We start from the raw sequence: 18,923 nt of genomic DNA on the forward strand, positions 1-18,923 counted from the left end.
ACAATGCAAATGAAAATGAAGACAATGATAGTGGTAATGATTTTGAGGATGATGTGGACACTCAAAGAAGTACTCAGAGGGAGTATGCAGTGCAATTTGCAAGAGCATCGTATTTTCGAGATGTATTAGCAATTAAGATGTCGCAAAATGTTTTAATGCCATTAAATAATTTCTTTTTTGTATTTTGTATGTATACTGGTAGGTATTTTATATTAAATAGGTGATTGAGTTTTATTTTTATTATTTTTATTTTTATTATTTACGTAGTACGCTGAGTAATGAATTTAAACAAATATAACTGCGTATATACGTTAGTTTAAGAGCGAGAATTGAAACACTTTTAATATAATAATTATATTAAGTTTTTGGATATTACAATAGTAATTATTTGTGTAAATATCATACTTTTTATAAATTATGTTAATAAATTAATATTATTTTGATATAACTAATATATATTAAGTTAACAAATATTTTATAATATCCTTTTTATATAATTATTTATTATTTAGATATTACAAAATTAATATTTGATTACAATTTTAATAGTATACAAGTAAGCATTTGTTTAATCATTATATTTAATATATTTTATTTATTACTTAATATTAATTTAATTTTCTAAAAGTCAGATATATCAAAATATTTTATTAAGAAATAATTTCTTTGCACTTCATACCGCACTTTCCATTGTACACGCTAACACAAATAAGTACTTTACACTGCACTTTACATTGTGCACACTAACACAAACAAATACTTCCTCTCACTTTTACTAGGGTTAATACTTACACTTTCCCTCTGACTTTCCCTAGCACTTACAAAGTGCACTAACCCCCCTGAGTCTTGTTTAGCCTTTAGTAGCATCAAAGGCCTGTTTATCGTATTTAAGTATGCACCCTGCTTCTACTTATCTCTCTTTCCGAACGCTGCTATGAATCATTTTTTCATTAACAGTCTACAGTAGCAAATCTAGGCTTTTGATCAGATTACTGAAAACCTGAAACACAGAAGGAGAAGTATAGAATGGCAGCTTATGGGCTTGCATGGCCCAAGGAGGAAGTGGGCTTTGTTCCAATGCGAGTGGTTTCAGCCCATTGGTGAGATGGGAAAATTGAGCGAACGTGGACTTGTGTCAGGTCAAGCCCTGAATGAATGAATAACGCAATCATTCGTTACTGTTTTTAAGGTGGCTTGGTAGAAAAGTTTGTCCCTTTGACAAAAATTTTGAGGGTTTGTACCATTTTATAGGAAAAATAAACCAAGAAAGAGAAATATAATTTATTTACTTCTCACTTTAACTTTATTTTTAATTATTAAAATTTAATTTATTTCTAGTATAAACATAAACATTATAAATAATTTTTCTGCTATTTCCTATAATGACATAAATCCAGAAAATCGGTAAGAAAAAATTCAATAAAAAACTTAATAAAAAATATTTTTTATTATTTTATTTTCTTGCTCCCTTGACGTGCGAGTGATTAATATGAAAGATGAGGACTTTAAATTTAGCCCATGTAATATCCACTGGTGGGCACGCAATAGCCCATAATATCTCATGCCTAGGCTAGTTGGTTCATTAAATCTATGTATCACATCATTCACTTGCTTGGGCAAGTAGATGCCCCATGCCTGGGCTATATAACTCATTCCTTGCTAAATTAAATTAACCTTATTTTAATGGAAGTCTTCTGACTTAATTATTTATATTTTAAACTTATCATATTTATTTAAATTGTTAGAAGACAGGGCCCAAACTCATATGACCAAGGAAGACCCATGGATCCAAGAGAAATAGAAAACGGGCTCAAGGCCCACAGATCCAATAAAAGACCCCTAAGCCTATACATTGATGATAGGATGGTAAAAAAATGGTCTTCTCATAAATATGGCATTGATGTAATTATGTTAAAGTTCCAGAGTTAAAACCTTAAACCCTAAACTCTAAGGTCAGGGGTATTATTATAATATTATAACTTCATAAATATATAAATAGAGCTTCAGTTTTCTCTCCCTTTTTTTTCATGAGCTAAATTCATGGAGTCCTAAAAATTAATATTAATATTATAAATTAAACATCAATAGCAATTAGGAAACAATAAATCTAACTATTAAATTTGTCCAACGAGTAAAATAAAATATAATAACTAAATAATAACAACTCGACCCAATTTTAGCGAAGACATCTAACACGATGTTTCTCCAAATCCAATCGATTAAGTCTAATTACCTTCCTCATATATTTTCAAATGTATATGGTTAATAAATATAATTTTATTATTTTTATTATTATAAAATAATTTAATTAATATGATTAGATTATTTATTTGTGTAATTTTATGGTATTTATATATTTTATTTTATATCTTTAATAAAACTATCTAAATTGTGAAATATCTATATGGGAAGGGTTCCGGAGGGAGATTTGGGCTCTCAAAAACAATCACATGGGTGACTAAACGAGGACCGCCGGTGTGCGTCTTATGATCAAATTGGACCCCCTTTAAAGAAGACGTCAAAGTGATGTAGTCCTCAGATCTACGTTTAATATAAGGGACTGCCGTCACTGCCCTAAGATATCTGACACGAAGATTCTCCCTTTTTGACGCTTCCGGCTCGAGTGTTTGTCTTTGCCCTTTCTCTGCATAATTTTTGGTGTTCTACTACTGCTCGCTTCAGAAACCTCAGATATTACTTGAAACGCCACAAGTTAAATTATCAAACCACTGCTCACACGTCAAGAATTAGATGTCGAATCAGATGCTGTAAAGGTTGCGTTGTCTTCTGAGGAAAACGAGTTATTTTAATTCTTCGTGTTATCTGTCTTCTTTGTAATAGTCACCTGCATCTCGGGCAATTTCCACTTCTTCTGTTTTGTTACCGGCGCTATGGATTCCTTGGTGTACCTGTGGAAGTGAAGAAAGGGGAAGATGGACAGAAAATGCGTTATTTTTGTTGGTTTATTTTTGTTTCTTCTGGCTACAGACGTCAACGCCTCTGCAGCTGATGTAACAAGTAAAGTATGTTATGGTATCGCGTTGAATCAGATTGAGTTTCTAAATCCAGTTTCTTTGTTTTTTCCTCTTTCGCTTCTTCCTGGCTTTCTGCTCGACTGAGAGTAATCTGTGGCATTCAGGCTGAAAAGATAAGTGACGCTCTAGACGCCCTAAACTCCACGATTTCAACTGCAAGGAACGGATCTGATGCAGGATTTAGCAAATTGGAACCAAAGGTGGATAACCAGCTGCTCTCGCCGGAAAAGGAGAGTAAAGGAGTGGATGGAGGATCGCAATTAACTGAGGAAAATCATGAAAAGGGTGTGTCCGATATGAAAACGGGTTTGAAAGGAATTTCTGAGGTGGGAAAAGGTACTGACTCACAAACTCAGCATCGAACAGATAATGGGGGACTAAATGGCGTATCAACTTCTGAAGATAACCCTAAAGCAAGCGTGGTTACAAAGGAAATAGATTCTGGTGTATTGAAGTCCCCTGTGAAGGACAATAGTCGGGCAGAAGAATGTGATGAATCTAACAGGTGCGTGGACGAGAAGAATAAGTTGATTGCCTGTTTACGAGTTCCTGGAAATGGTAACGGATACTCTATACTCTTTATCTGACTTTTTACTCCATTTCTACTAAACATATTTGATCTAAAATTGGTTTTATTACTAAACTGGGAGCTGTATGGTAGCAATTTACTTTTTCTGGGAAGAAGACTGTAAACCGTATATGTTACTGACACTATTTTTATCAATGGAAGTAGAATAAGTATCATGGTTTATAAAGCAAGATATCAGGACGCTGCTACCTGGTAAAACCAAAGACAACGTGACTACTTTTATAAGGAAACAAATGATGATGTAACTGTAGGCCCCTAATATTGCTGTTTAATCTGTTCTTAATGATATGTTTTTTTCTTAATTGAATGCTTCTAAGGGCAAGTAACATCGTTACGGTCATTTTGAATTTCTACTATAAAGGGATCATGCAAGTTTTGTCAAACTCTATGATTATGTAATTTTCAGAAGCCATAACAAAATTTATGTGAAATGTAAAGTGAAACTGCTATATTAGAAGGATTTGAACACATGCAAGGGAAATCCAACACATGAAATGCATTATGTGAAATGAGATGACTGCTTGAGTTTCCTTTGCCTTTGTGAGGTGCTGAAACACTTTTTTTGCCTTTATATGGGGTGCTGAAACATGCCAACACCATTTATAAAACTGCAAATGTCGTTCATGGTGTAAACATATGTTGATGAGTTCCTAATAGAGCACATCACTGAAATAACCCCTACTTATACTACTGTAAGTCATGCATTAAATGAAGTAAATCTCACTGGTAGCACAAGTTTACTTGATCACTTAATGTTGCATTCGGCTCTGATTTTATGAAGTTATCTTTCACTCCATGAATAAGATTTTATGTAGTTAACAGTGACATAGAACATTTTCAGACAATAAGTTCATAGGAGATTGACACCTTTTCTAGTTAATATAAGCTGACTTGAAGCCATTTCTCCCCACAACTTTTTAAAAACCCCTTTGCTTGGATAGAAAGTGTTGAGTAGGTCACTATTGGTAGATAGCTTCAAGGAGAAGTGGGGGTTTGGCTGTAAGTGTATCTAAATTTTTTTTTGGGGGGTTCCCCTGTAATGCATCAATTTAGTTTGTTTCATAGACTTTGTTAAAAAAGGGAATAGCCAAAATATAGTCAATTTTGTTAAACCAAATGTTGTTCTAAAGTTGGTCTGATGTATGTATTAAATCTCAAGTTAATCAGTGACGGTGCATTGCACGTAATGTATTTATTTGATTGTGGATGGGCAGATATTATGCATCATGATTCTCTCTCTCTCTTCCGTGTATATTTTTATTCTATCTTTTTAAAGACTACCCATCTATTCTTTCTCTTCGTTTGATATGTTTTATTTTCTCAGTTATTTGGTCAAAATTCTGAGTTACTAAATTACTTTTGTCATCAGATTCACCAGATCTATCTCTGCTGATCCAGAATAAAGGCTCAAGGCTTCTTGATATAAAGATTACAGCTCCTGATTATGTTGAGTTAGACGAAACCAGAGTTCAACTAAAAGGGAAAGAAAACAAAAAGGTATTTATTGAATTGCACTTAATTCTAATGAAAGTGATGTATCTCTTATACAAGTGGAGCAGAATCGACAACCTAGTGCTTATAGCTTTGCCTGCATGAATGACTCTAGCGACTACTTCAGACTCGCAACTGGGTGTTGAATTTATGGAAAAGAAAAATACTTTATTGACTTCTTATAATAAAAGTACTTGAACCTCTATTTATAATAAAAGAAAGTAGTAGAGTCCAATTACAATAAAACTACCTGTCCCAATTACACCCAAATTCTAACACTTAAAGATAAGTCGTAGCAAAATTAAATAATTCAATATAGATAAAAGACAAACATAACTCAAACTAGAACTCTTTTAGGATGTGACCATAAGCTAAAGATGCCCTTGTGAGTTCTTCTTGATCTTCCAACCAGCTTGTAGTTATCTTTGTGAGTCCTTCTTAATCTTCCAACTTATGTGATAAGTATGTCAGCTCATGGTAATCATGGTGGGTCTACTTCTTATGGGCTTGGGCCCATCTTTCAACACTCTTAGATATGTGGGTTTTCCTTGGTCTTGTGGGCTGGAGCCCATCTTCCAACACTGGGGAAGTACCTTTAGCAGTTCCAAGTTTGTTCACCATTTACATAGATTTGATTAATTTTAAGGAGTCATACCTCTGTTGAATTTTTTATCAACTTTTATGCAATGATACTGTCCATATAGAGATAGACTAAGTTCCAAGTTGTGGATTAGCAGCAGACTGGCAAGTTCATATATGGGGCTGAAGTTTCAAAATTTATGAAATTATTCACCAAATTGTGTTCATTTACATATTATGTCTAGTGGAGAAATTATGGCTGACTATACTGAAATTAGATAATGTAACAAAGAAAAAAGAACTGAAGAAAGAAAACCTCTTCAGTACATTTCAACTTTCCCATGTTTTTGTCGGCTTGCCTGGTGGAACTTGTAAGCTAGGTTTCCTATATTCCCAAAATCATGTGGCCTAATAGGTTGATTTGTATGGGCTTTTCAGATGTCTCCAGTGGATGTAACTGCAGATACTCATCCCTGTTTGGGGGAGAAATTTTTCAACATGAAAAAGGTAGAAAGAAAGAAAACCATTAATAAATATCAAATTTCCCACCTTATTGGCTCAGCTTGTTTGAACTTGCAAGCATGGTTTTCTATATCACCAACACTGTGTGGCCTGTAGACCATTATGTATCGCAGGTCAAGGTGTCCATCAAGGATGTAACAGCAGATAGTGATCCCTTTACTGCCTAAATCAGCTGCTTATTATCAGATTTTTTGGCCATCCAGTATGAGGAAAACAATGCTTGCAGGAAAAGTCCAATAGAAAACAATTACATTAATGTCTGCTGGTACATCTTTGCCATATTTTCCGTCAGTATCATTCCTTTGCTGCCTCTTTTTCTTGTCAGTAGTTATTCATAATAATTTTTTTTTAAAAAAAAGGTAAAAGCAAAGAACTGTTTAGATCTTTCACATAGTCATGTGTGTACAGTGATCATTACATCTAAGCCTTCTTTCCACTTCAACCCTCTGCAATAACAGCTAGTGATGTGCTGGAAGATATCTCCTCATCTGCACTTAGCTGTATCTTATTTCTCATTCTTCTACTACCAGCTTGAGATATGGTTCAGTTGTTTATTCCCTTATCTCAGTTTGTTTATCTTCTGCTATCAACGATCATGAGTTTTCAGAGCAGTTTTATACTCTTGTCAATTTTCATTTTGTTGCAACCTTGTCTTTTAAATCTTCTGAATCGGCATTCTTATGACAAGAGATGTGGTTGTGCAGGTGAAAGTCTCTGTGGGAAATGTTGTTAACAACGCCTCATTAAATTTAACTACTGGGAGTGGTCATTGCAATCTCGACTTTCGAGACTTGAACTTATTGCCAAATTCTGGGCAAAAAACTGAACACTTGCTGATGTCCACCTTCAGTATCTTCCCTCGTGCATCTGCTTTATATCTGCTGCTTGCCATGATTCTACTGGCAGGTAGTGCCTGGACGTGCATCAGATTCTGGAAACGGTCTGAATACGAGAAGGTCGACATGGAGCTGCCAGTTTCTGCTGGAGGAAAGATGGAAAACGGTCAAACAGATGGGTGGGACAACAGCTGGGGAGACAGTTGGGATGATGAAGAAGCACCAAAAACACCTTCCAAGCCAGTTTCAAGTCTATCATCTAAAGGACTAGCACCTCGGCGCTCTAACAACAAAGACGGGTGGAAGGATTGAAAAGCTAAATGCCATGTTAGGCAATTTTTTTTTGTTTTTCACTCGTTTCATGGAAAATGCAGGTTGTTTAATTCTATTTTTAAACCAAGAGCCAAGTGCCTGAATCTGTTTGCTGGGCCACAAGTAAGGCCCTTGCTAAGCAAAGCATATACTCAGAAAAGGATCCATGAAATTGCAGCACTACAAGCTTTTCCTCCCCGTAATTGTGATATTTCCGTGTTTTCTATTTTCTTCTTGGATCAGGATTGGTTTCATTAATTTTCTACAAATTTCCCAAAAATATGCTTATACAGGGTTCTGTATCACCGAAACATGCTGGATTTTAGGCTACCCGATACGACTTGTATCGGCCAACAAAGGCTGATATAAAGGGAATATATCAGTCGATACATCTGATACGTATCATAGGAGATATCCGATACTGGCAATCCTGCGCTTATGCTCAAGCCCCATATTATTTTGCGTTTAGAGTTTAGATGCCATCTTAAACAAATTCAAGAAAGAAAAGCAACCCAATTTGTTGACGGTTGTCTCCACGAGTGATTCGTCCGGGAGGCGAAGGCGCAAATGTCAAGGGGTGAAGACAAACCTAGCGGGAATTTTAAAAGTCGTTCCTACCAAAAACGACAAACCCCCGGGGCTGTGCCGATAAACGGCCAGCAGACGGCCACGACGCTTCTTCCAAACAGATCCACGTGTCAACAAGCTAACTTGACACGCCTCGACCCAGACGTCTGACATGGAGTCTAGGATATGCGTTGGGATTTCATTGGGGGGCGTGGTCCCGAAAACAGAAGCTGTGCACGTGTCAAAGACTAAATTGCTTTCTTTCTCCGGAAGTAATTCGGTTTGTTGAGATTTTTCGGGGTGAAATCAAGCATCCAATCAATGACCATCCATCGCGTCGCCGCCACCGCTCGGCTCGTGATGACTCGTTAATACGAGCCGGCTCTGGATAAAACGACAAGAGAGATATGTTTAGCCCGTAAATCACTAAATACAAAGTCAACAAGTCACGTGAGCAAATCATCCCAAATAGAAAGCGAGAGTTTATTTTTAATCTTATTTCCCTTGATTTATAATTTTAAAAAAATTATTTCACCGTTTGACTTTTTTAACGGACGGCTCATCCGATACGAAACGCTTGGTGTGAAACATTATGATCAACGGTTATCTAAGTTCAAATAATAACGGATACAATATGAGTATGGTGTAGCATTATTAGTCTAAGACCGAACCAGCGGACTGAATCGATTTAGTTGAGTGGTTTAGTTAATCGCCTTGCAACCCAACCCCATCCCGTCCCCCCACAAAAAACAAAGAAGAGGAAGAAAACCCGCCCGGCTATGCTTCTCTTGTAAGATTTTCCCAGTGATGAAAAGCCAACAATCCAACCCCATATCAGTTTCTTTCTTTTTCCAGTTTGGTTGTTTTCAACCAAATGGAGCATCAATGGCGCCACTGATATTATTGAAGGGGACCACGAGAGGAAGATCTAACGAGTAATCATGCCATGTTAGATGTCACCGCATGGTATATCTACTAAAATGACCTTATGTGAGCAGTTAGTTTTGTAACCTCCATCTTAAAAGATGGAAAAAAAGTAGATTTACGACATTCTGATCTGGTTTGTGATTTCTCTATTCGGGAGTTTCAGATATTTTTCTTTCAGAATTTGAGCGCCGTAACGGGAAGTAAACATATTTCATCCTTTGCTTCCGTTTGCATTCCGTTTATGAATTCTATAATAATATAAAAAATTGTATTTAAGCATCAAAACACCTTTCCCTTGCACATAAAAGTATGCACATAAAATCTTAAACTAATCTTTCTTATTTTAAAGGCTTAAATAATGTCTAGAGATGTGTAAAACTAGTACTAATACTCTCTCTTGATCTAATTATTTATTTTTATTAGAAATATATACTTTTTGAGGACTTTAGCCTCCGTAATGAAGATCTCAAACATTTTACGTAAGGGTTCATGGAAATAAATGGTTCCCATCACGAAGAGACCATATGGGTGGGACCACCAACAGTGGTAGGTTTCGTGTATGGCATTATTTTCTCTGACAGAGAACTGCAAAGAGATGAGAAAACGTAACGCATGGAAAATATTAGGCCGATTCTTGACATGCTCGTCACTTTCCATTCCAATTTAACACAAATCACAGCAACACGTCTATCACCCAGGGCGTTAGGGACGAACATCTCACCTCATTCGCCATGTTATCTTTGTTTTCTTCTCTGAATTGGTTCGTGGTCTCAATGTGTCGCCTCCTTCTCCGATTGAATGTCACCAGATTCGCATCTCAAACATTAAATTCTTTTATGCGTAATCAAAACTACCGTGACTTGAGCGCGGTAGGAACCAGAGAAAGACACGCTTTGGCTCTTCTAGAAAAAGCCGTAGTGGAAGACAACGAGAGGAAACGGTGACAAAAGAGCAAACCATTAGTGGAGGGGAGATTCCTTGCAGTCCCTGGGAAATGCTTCTCTGCTCATTATTTCTACCAAGATGAAAGCTTTATTCGTTTGGTCTCTGCAACTCAGCTTCGTCCGACTGTCTCAGCTTTTCTTTGTTCTGATGAACGAGACCCAGTCAGCGTAGAGGACCTCGACTGCGAAATGGAAAACGAAGTCTTTGTCGAAAACGCTATTGGTTATTCGATTGTTTGGCTAGAACCGGCCGTCGAAGATCAAAGTGGAGAACGACCGAAATCTGCATAGATCTGGATCTGTTTTGAAAGTAGACGATGGAATTTACTCGGGCCCAGAAACCCGGATCCTAGGCTGGCTCGAAGACAAGTCTGACAGCGAGTAACTTTCTCCGAATATTTGGGTTAAGAGGTGGAGTACGAAAGTGGTAGACTTTTCCGGGTGGTGACGAATCTGAACAGTGTTCACTGATTCGCTTGACTGAAAACGCTGGTTGATTTGGGACAAATTGACCGAGTCACTTGTCTCAAATTTGAAAACTCGGATCTGGCAGAGTTCGGGGAGACTTGGTCAAGTACTTGAGATGAGTCTTACCCTGAGACCTGACTCAGCATGCATAAAATCTGGGCCAGGTAAAGTCGAGCCTTACCCCTTCAGGCCGATTCAGTCACCTTCCCTTAAAGGCAGGTTGACACGGCGAGTCACAAGTGAAGCTGACAAGTGACAAGACGAAATGTCAATCCTTAGTGAAGCTCGAAATCACGTGGAGTAGCGGGAGTTAGGCATCCACCCCATCAAGACTTTCACATCGTTGTTAGTTGTGAAATAATGCGGTCTTGTTTGGCCCTAAATTAAGACGTTTGCTACAAAAAATTTGTCACTACATTCCGAAAATAAATATTGTAGATAATTATTGGTCCAGAAATATTATGACTCTGTAGTCATATTTTAAATAAAAAAAATGTGAGCCCATGAATCCATGAATCCATGAAAGCGGCTATGTAAATTACTTACTGGTCCAGAGGCCTCCGCTGCCCCTAGCCTCAATCCTCAGAAATTTGAGAGATACGACTCAATTACGTATGTCAGCATGTGTCATCGTAGTAAAAAGTTGCCCCGACAAACTTGATCTCTTATAATTAAATCATTATTTTCCATTATTAGTTGTAAACATTTCGTAATATTGATTGTCACATGTGGGGGTCGGTGTACCGAATGTTACAAAAATCAATACAATCACTTAACCGGGTCCGATAAAACCCGGGTTAATTGGTGTGATCCAGACCCCTCGAACCGGGGAAGGGGCAATGCCGTGATAAATAAATAAAGAGCAGTCTGAATCATTGTCGTGACCTTGCTACTTGACTCTTATCTACGTGTTCCTGCTTTTATCATTCGGCGATCAGAATTAGGTGGGAAGACATTATCAACCGTAATCAAGCTTACAAGTTTACTCCCTCCGGACGATGCCTGAGATCGACCTTCGAGTGATGACACTCTAGCCGTCGGATGCGTGAGTCTCGTAGGTAATGATTCTAATTGGGGGACTCGAGTTCTTATTAAGTTGAAACGGAGGACTTTATTTAATTTTTGCTCTTAAAAGCATTTAAACCTTTTGTACTTCTACCAAACTTGCTCCATTGCCCCTTCTGAATTACTCATGTATGAAAGGGTGCCCTTTATCTGTCTTCTAACACGCGGCAACGACGGACTTACTCGAAGAGATTTCATTTTGAGGAAAATCAATTCTCGTTTTGATATATAACAGAGAGAATTTCCATTGGCTGGGCAGATTCGCCGATGCATGAAACATGTCACTAACTTCAAAGAGAATTGAAATTCAGTGAGGAGGATTTTTTTTTTTTTTATAGCAATTCAAGTTTTCTCAGGCTGCATAAAATCCGAGCTATTCAGTTTCATCCATTAGCCGGGGCACTAGAAAATTCATATCAGCAGCATTGATGCCCAATTCATATAACACATAGATGAAAAACAGAAGCGCGAAGCATCAAAATTGGAAAGGCGCGAGAATTATTTTTCCAGATACGTTTCAGGCTTTCAGCTTTAGAAAAGTTGTAAAAATTTGAAGGTGAAGTCAAGTCTGCACGGCTGGTGGCTTGAGCTCGTGACAAGACGGCCCAGGAAGGGAAATGAAGCGACTCATGTGATTTAAAATAAATGCAGCCGACTTGTGCCGAGTTCGACGCTCTTTACGGCTCAGCCAAGCGAACGGCGAAGCCGAAGGTGCTTTGTCTGCACCCGCGAGGTTACAGTTTACTGTTTGTGGCCAGCAGCTATAAAACAAATTTACGCCAGTTTAATTTTTGGAAAAAGCTTGAAGGCGAGTCAGTCGTCTTGTACGGTGATATTTTTTTCCTCTTTGCGACTCCAAAAATATGCTCAGAATGGAGCTGCAGAACCTATTTAGTGCTACTCTTTGCTCCTAGAAAATATCTGTAGTCGGTTCCTTTCGCTGCTGCTCCTTTGCGTTCCTCTGGTAAGCTTTGGAATTCCTCAAAGATTTTCGCGAATATACAGATACCGTACGTTTCTCTGCATGGTTTTAGAGCTTTCTGGAATGTAGCGACCAAATATGTATCGATTTAGACTTGGAAATATTCGGAGATGGAAATGCTGTAAATATGCAGTTTGAATTGCCCGTAACAGTTGCAGGATTCTAGTCTTCTTGAATCTTGTCACCTTGTAGAAGATGCTTTTCACTTTTATTCTCTTTTTTCCTGTTTAATATTTTATGGCTTTTGGCCTAATTTTGCTGTTTTAGATTTATGTGAAGAGCTCAAGGTCTCTGTCTGTGTTTGCTTTAGGCTCTAGAGGAAGGTTTAATTGTTGTTGAGGCCTGGAATTCATTGACACGAACTCCGGTTTCAAATGCATGGCTGAAATCCATAAGTTCGAGGTAAGTTCCTTAAATCTTGTTCGAGATGTGTGTGGTTTTTTTTTTTTTTTTACTCGTTTAAGTGGAGCTCCTCGAATTCGTGACTGGCTGAGAGTTGGTAGGAGTCTTCATGGTATTTGCTAAAGCCTGTGCTTACAGGGGGCAAAATTGTTTCAGCATTTTGCTTCTGTTCTCCGTTGGAAGCTTGTTGTTGTTTCTCTTTCTTGATGGAAGTTTTAATGTATCAATAATGACATTATCTAGCAAACATACGGTTCTTCAAGTTTCGGCTAGGTCTTGACTTTTTTCCTCTTCGTGTCATTTACTTGACTCAAGCATTTTGCATTTTTTTAGTTTTGGCTATACCGTGGATTTCCTATAGCTATTCCTTCTGCTGAACGCAAGTGATCTGCCAATATATTTGCTTATTAAGTTTCCTTGTAATTTTGGATCTAGACTTGATTTTTATTCTGAGCTGTATCTTATATTAACTTATCGGCTTCTTTTCAGCTTCTCAAATTAGCGAAACTAACACCTTCCAGATATTTCGTGCTTGTAACTCTCGTATTCTGTCCCCATTCGAACTCAATTACCATTTTAGACTGTTGAGGTCTTAAGTGTGTGAAATTATGTTTCAAAACGGGATCCAAGAATGCCAACAACTTTTTATATGAATAAAAAAATCTCGTATCAGCATGTTAAGAATTGCAGGTTTACAGTTTTACTTGCTATGCACTTAAAAAAAAAAACGAATAAGTACATGTATGCCTTTCTGTCACTTTTTTGTTTTGATTCCTGCTAGATACATGCAAGATACATGAAAACTAGGAAAGAAGTCTCTCGGAACTCTTACTGCAGCATTCAAGGATCCTTTATATCCTTTTTATTATGCAGAAAGAAAAGTATGCCTTTTTATTTTAAAGAGAAATATGCACCTTTATTTTATAAAAAAAATTTATTATCATGTACTTGCTACTTTCATATACATCAAGTTGATTCTTTGCCTTGAAAAGTCGAATAAAATTTTCAATGGATGAATGAAAATTCATTACACTAATCATATTGCAATTTGAGAGCATACTGCCCAGATACAGCATAAATGATCTTCCCAACTTGCCAGCGATGAACTATGAACTGTGCTCTGCCACTATCTATTTAATTAAAGTTAACTTAAGGATATGGATTACTGAATTAACAGGATTTGTATCCATTATGTTTCACATAAAATTTACTTTAGTCAATCTTTCACAAGGCTTTGGCAGCTGAATATTGAAATAAACTAGAACGCTCTAGTTCCAATCTTTGTAGTGGTTCCTCCATTTGTTCAAGAGAATATCAATACTGATCATCCTCAGGGATAGATGCTTTCGAGTAGTCCTTCGATACTTAATGATATATTTGCCCCATAAAGGATTCTTAGTGAGTGATTTTATTAACTATCCCCGGCAATTGTTCCTGTTACTGGATTCTCAACAAAAAATTATCTGCATAACACCAGTCTTTATTGTTGGTAGAAATTTTGTTTCATATTCTTAACAAGAAAAAAGGAAAAAACCAACAAAAATTACTGAAAATACCTATTAGTATTCTTATACCCTCACTATTGTAATATCTTGAAGTAGGAAAGCATGCATAACCCAATGTTACTTCAGAAAATTGTGGACAGCTGATAGGATAAGATTGCCTGTCATTTGTGCAATTCATATTTTTCATGCAAAAAATTGTTAATTTTTGCACATTGTGGCATCTGCTGTTCTGACCTCTATGTTTATGAATTGTATATTATGGTTAGATTACTGTACAATGCTTAGTTGTGGTTGTTGACCAACTGTTGCCAACGAAGAAAGCTACCACATGTTCCATAATCAGTTGGGAAATGTAAGCTGAATTTATCAAAATTTCCCAGAAAGAAGTAATTTGTTTAATCTGAATTATGTTCTACACTGTTATATTTATTTCACAGGATACTCAACCCAAAGCAGAAGTACAGCCCTCATCACAGTTGTCACATGAATCACAAGGTGAACATAAAAGCAACCCTTCTAATGAGGTTTCTCTAGCAGACCCCGGTTCAGTAACTGTCTCAAGCAATGACAGGAAGGTTTCTCGAGAAGATATTGAGCTTGTAAGAAAATCACATTTCCTTATTCTTTTTATCTTGAGTAGCTTCTAAGTTGTACCGAACCCATAATAATATGGAGGCTTTGCTTGGTTTTATTATAGGAGTGAATACTAGTTCTCAGGTTTAATCTCCTCCATGTCATTATTGATTCTAGGTCCAGAATCTTATTGAGAGATGTCTACAGTTGTACATGAACAGAGCAGAGGTAGTGAAGACCCTCCTGAACCGAGCAAGGATAGAACCAGGGTTTACAAGTCTGGGTAAGTTAATGGATTACATTCTACTGATAATACTTTTAAGTGTCATACACAAACTGACCATTTTCAGTTTGAGATCGGAATGTGTTTTCTCTAATATCCTTTTTTTTTTCATAAATTTAGTATGGCAAAAGCTGGAAGAAGAAAATGTTGAGTTTTTCAGGGCCTACCATATAAGGTTGAAGCTGAAAAAGCAGATAATTATGTTCAATCATTTGCTTGAACATCAGTACCATCTGATGAAATATCCTCACCTAGTGCCGCCTAAGGTTCCATTGGCTCCTATACAGAATGGAATCCATCCAGTGCCTGGTAACTTCTTCTACTTATCCAAAGCCCTTGCTAAGATTTTATGTGCTACTGCATTCAAATGGTATATGCATACAAGTTGCTGGTTGGATGGTTATGTCAATGGAGTAAGGTCCTGTTTAGTGTTTTTAGCTCTATCATTCTTATTCAATACCACCTTTTTGCAGTGCAGTTAACAATCTACCAATGGGGTACCCAGTATTGCAGCAACCACCTATCCCGGCCACAGGCCAGCCCCATCTTGATTCCATGGGTTGTGGACTGTCAAACTGTCATATAGTGAATGGTGTCCCAGCACCTGGCAACTACCATCCAATCAGGATGAATTCTGGGAATGAGTAAGAAGCTTTCCCTCATAGTTCTACTGCACCTTCAAATAAATATTTCCACTGTGTGTCTGTGCGTGAAGCATTTGATTACATGTGCATGCACCAAATCTTGTTGGAACCTTGAACAATGAGATGAACCACCACATGAAGCTGAGATAGTGATTTATTTATAGATTTTGATGACTTTATTTATTGAACCAGGTTAGCTTTCGTTTGTGAATTTTAAATCTTTGCATTTCAGCTATTTGAAGCATGTTTTAATGCTTAGAACTCCATGATATTTGTCATGAGTTTACTGGGTATCACGAGCTTGAAACTCTTCCTGGTTCTCTAATTGATGAGCTTGTCATTATCTCTAATTCTTCTTCTTCTCCTTCCCCTTGCCCTACCCCTTCTTTTGACAGGGAGAATTTGTTCATAAGATCTCTCAAAGGAAATAGTGTTGTATATCAAGTACTAATGCTACATTTTGCTAATGGATTTTTTTAAGAACTGCAATGGAGAGTGGAGTGGCAGAAACACAACAAATGGCCCCTCCTTGCAGTGCCATTTCATCTCTGTCGGACATGGCTGTCAGTCCTACGTCAGTTGCATCCAGTGGTCACTTCCCCTTTACTCCATCAGAGATCTCAGGCATGGGTGTTGATAATTCAGCCCTTGATACCGCATTTACATCTGATATGGCCAGCAGTGGGGTTCTGCAGCTGGGACCGGATGCTGTGGGTGGCGCTACTCGGGACTCCCTAAGGTCACTAGCTCAGATTCCTTGGAATTTTAGCCTTTCAGATCTTACTGCTGATTTGACAAACATGGGAGGTGAGCATTCTCTTTTTCAATTATTTAATTCTGTTTAGTTTACTCCAAAAAATTTTATTAGATAGCACTTTTATTAAAAAATAAGAAAATTTACTCAAAAAAAATCATTTAATTCTGTTTAGAGTAGAAGGCAGAGATTTAGTTGTTGACATGGAACAAGAAACTCATTCCAATGGTTATTTTAAATTACTCACTTTCACCCTGAACTGCATGAGCTCTAACATTTTCCATGAGTGTTTTTTCGAAGCTCATAAGAGGCTTTTTTTTTTTGTGTGTGTGTGATTGTGTGATTCTTTGTTTTCTGAGGGGAAGCCATAGATTTGTGTTATTGCGTTTTTGTTCTAAGATGCTAAACTATCATCCAGAATCTGTTAATTGTTTTCTTTTTTATTACTCGAAGCTTACCTTCTAAAAATCAATGGTGTTCATGCCTATGTCTGATATGCCATATAGTTCTTTTGAGTTAAAAAAGGACTTTATGTTCTGCAACCAAATGAAGGTGGGAGAAAAAGTGAACAATTTGTTGAAGTGGCTTTTCCTTCGTTAATAAAATTTGTCACTATTGAGTAAATTAATTAAATAAATAAAAGGCAGTCGGTGTGCACTTGGGTCTAGCTCAAGGTCACTGCATAATATTTTAAATAAAAAAACTGTTCTCCTCTGTATTGGATTCAAAATATTGTCATCATCTCCATTATATGATTTATTATTAAAAATTGTTGCAACAAATATTAAGCATAACCAAGGATAAATTTGAAAAACAGAAGAATATACGAAATCTTGACTTGTGGTCGTGTGAGTTTCATATGCTCTATGCAGTTCCTTTGTACCTTAGATGCTTTGACATTTCAATAGAAGCTGGCAACCTTATGCTTCAAGTGCTTGGTCAAATTTTCAACTGGTCCACCTTTTCTATAGAAGCCAGTGACCTGCTCTTGTTGGTTTTAACTACTGATCGTCATTCTCTTGCTATTTAGTTCACTTAAGTCCAATTTAGCTTATTTAAGTAAAAAAAATAAAAAGTTGAGCAATTTACTAGCCATTTTTAACCCTTTTCTGATAAATGATTTTTTTTATTGGTTGCAGATCTTGGGGCCCTTGGAAACTATACAGGTTCACCTTTCCTGCCCTCTGAGTCTGATCTTCTGATCAATTCCCCTGAGCATGATGATATAGGTACGACTGCATAATGATTTCTGTTGTTTCATTTTGGTGAACTCACCAATTTGTTTCATCATCTTCAATTAGAAGGGCCCAAAATCTGTTGGGCAAACTGATGATTTAGATCCTTCAGTAAATATACAATTTGCTTGCAAATTGAATATTCTCAAACACAAAACAGAGTTAAGTTTGAGTTAAAATCATGTTGGAAAATAGTTGTTGCTGCTGGCAATTCCTAGTAGCGGTTCTAAAGTTATCCGATGGCTCTCCCTAATACCTGAGATATCTCAAACTGCAAAATTGACTACCAAAGATTTCTGAACTTTGGGTTTTTTATTCGTCTTCCTTTTGATTTCTGGGATCTTTACCATTTCTTGTGTCAGCTATTATTCTTTTGCTAATCTACAATGTAGCTATAAATGGATGCTTTGACACAGAGAAATGCATGTTATTACATGAAATTGATTTCTTGTAAATTATCTGGAGTCAGGTATCTCCAGATGACAAGTCCATGAAATCATGATTTATCCAGCTCATCTATCTATGATGACCATACATTCGTAGCTATCTCCCGTTGTTTCAAATTTAGCCCTATAAATTTCCGATTGTTAATTTTCCACTATTAAGAGAGCAACGGTTATGTTTAATATACCATTTCTTAACCTGAGTCCCCCCCCTTCTCACGTTTCAATGTGTGGTTCTCCTGTAAATAGTTTTCTTTTACTTGCTTCTGACGCACCATATTATCAGTGTGTACTTTTTCAGTTTGTTGACTGAATGGTCGTTTGCATTTTTGTCACAGTTGAGGAGTTCTTCGTTGATTCCATCCCCGGGCCGTGCTCCCAATCTGATGAAGAGAGATCGTGAAAAAGGCATAGGATGACCTCTCATTTTATAGACAAAGATAGGTGCGCGTGGTGACATTGTTCTTTTATTTTGCTAGCATAGCATAAGCTGGTATATGCAAAAGCCCCTCTCAGAAGCTTTACAGAGGCAATGGATTATATAATGATTATTAGTTTAGTGATGTCTGTTGTCTGTCTTAGATTCTCTCATTTGTAGTCAACATTAATTATCCACGTTTCAAAATGCCCATGTAGAAATTTTGCAATTTAACGATATTAATGCTATTCTGTACAACCGAACTAGCTCTAGAAGTCGAACAGTTTTCTCAAAGCGCGACTACTGGGATCATCGACGTGCACTGTGGATCCTGAAATTGCCACTCTCG

At 37.0% G+C, this 18,923-nt stretch overlaps 2 protein-coding genes across 2 annotated transcripts; both read left to right on the plus strand.

Annotated features, from left to right (window-relative positions):
- Positions 1-2,601: 2,601 nt before the first annotated feature.
- On the plus strand, positions 2,602-7,575 carry LOC137963017 (uncharacterized). Its single transcript, XM_068810195.1, has 4 exons — positions 2,602-3,023; positions 3,140-3,593; positions 4,994-5,121; positions 6,921-7,575. The coding sequence occupies exons 1-4, from the start codon at positions 2,934-2,936 to the stop codon at positions 7,362-7,364; spliced, it is 1,116 nt and encodes a 371-aa protein (XP_068666296.1). The 5' UTR covers positions 2,602-2,933; the 3' UTR covers positions 7,365-7,575.
- Positions 7,576-12,148: 4,573 nt separating this feature from the next.
- On the plus strand, positions 12,149-18,853 carry LOC137961957 (uncharacterized). Its single transcript, XM_068808618.1, has 9 exons — positions 12,149-12,299; positions 12,628-12,719; positions 14,662-14,823; positions 14,975-15,080; positions 15,201-15,389; positions 15,559-15,724; positions 16,206-16,531; positions 17,618-17,707; positions 18,495-18,853. The coding sequence occupies exons 2-9, from the start codon at positions 12,696-12,698 to the stop codon at positions 18,557-18,559; spliced, it is 1,128 nt and encodes a 375-aa protein (XP_068664719.1). The 5' UTR covers positions 12,149-12,299; positions 12,628-12,695; the 3' UTR covers positions 18,560-18,853.
- Positions 18,854-18,923: the final 70 nt, after the last annotated feature.

Source organism: Aristolochia californica, unplaced genomic scaffold (genome assembly GCF_029961685.1).
Source record: "Aristolochia californica isolate CCGP_79_NKW_82.1479 unplaced genomic scaffold, dmAriCali1.0.hap1 SCAF_4, whole genome shotgun sequence".
NCBI lineage: Eukaryota > Viridiplantae > Streptophyta > Magnoliopsida > Piperales > Aristolochiaceae > Aristolochia > Aristolochia californica.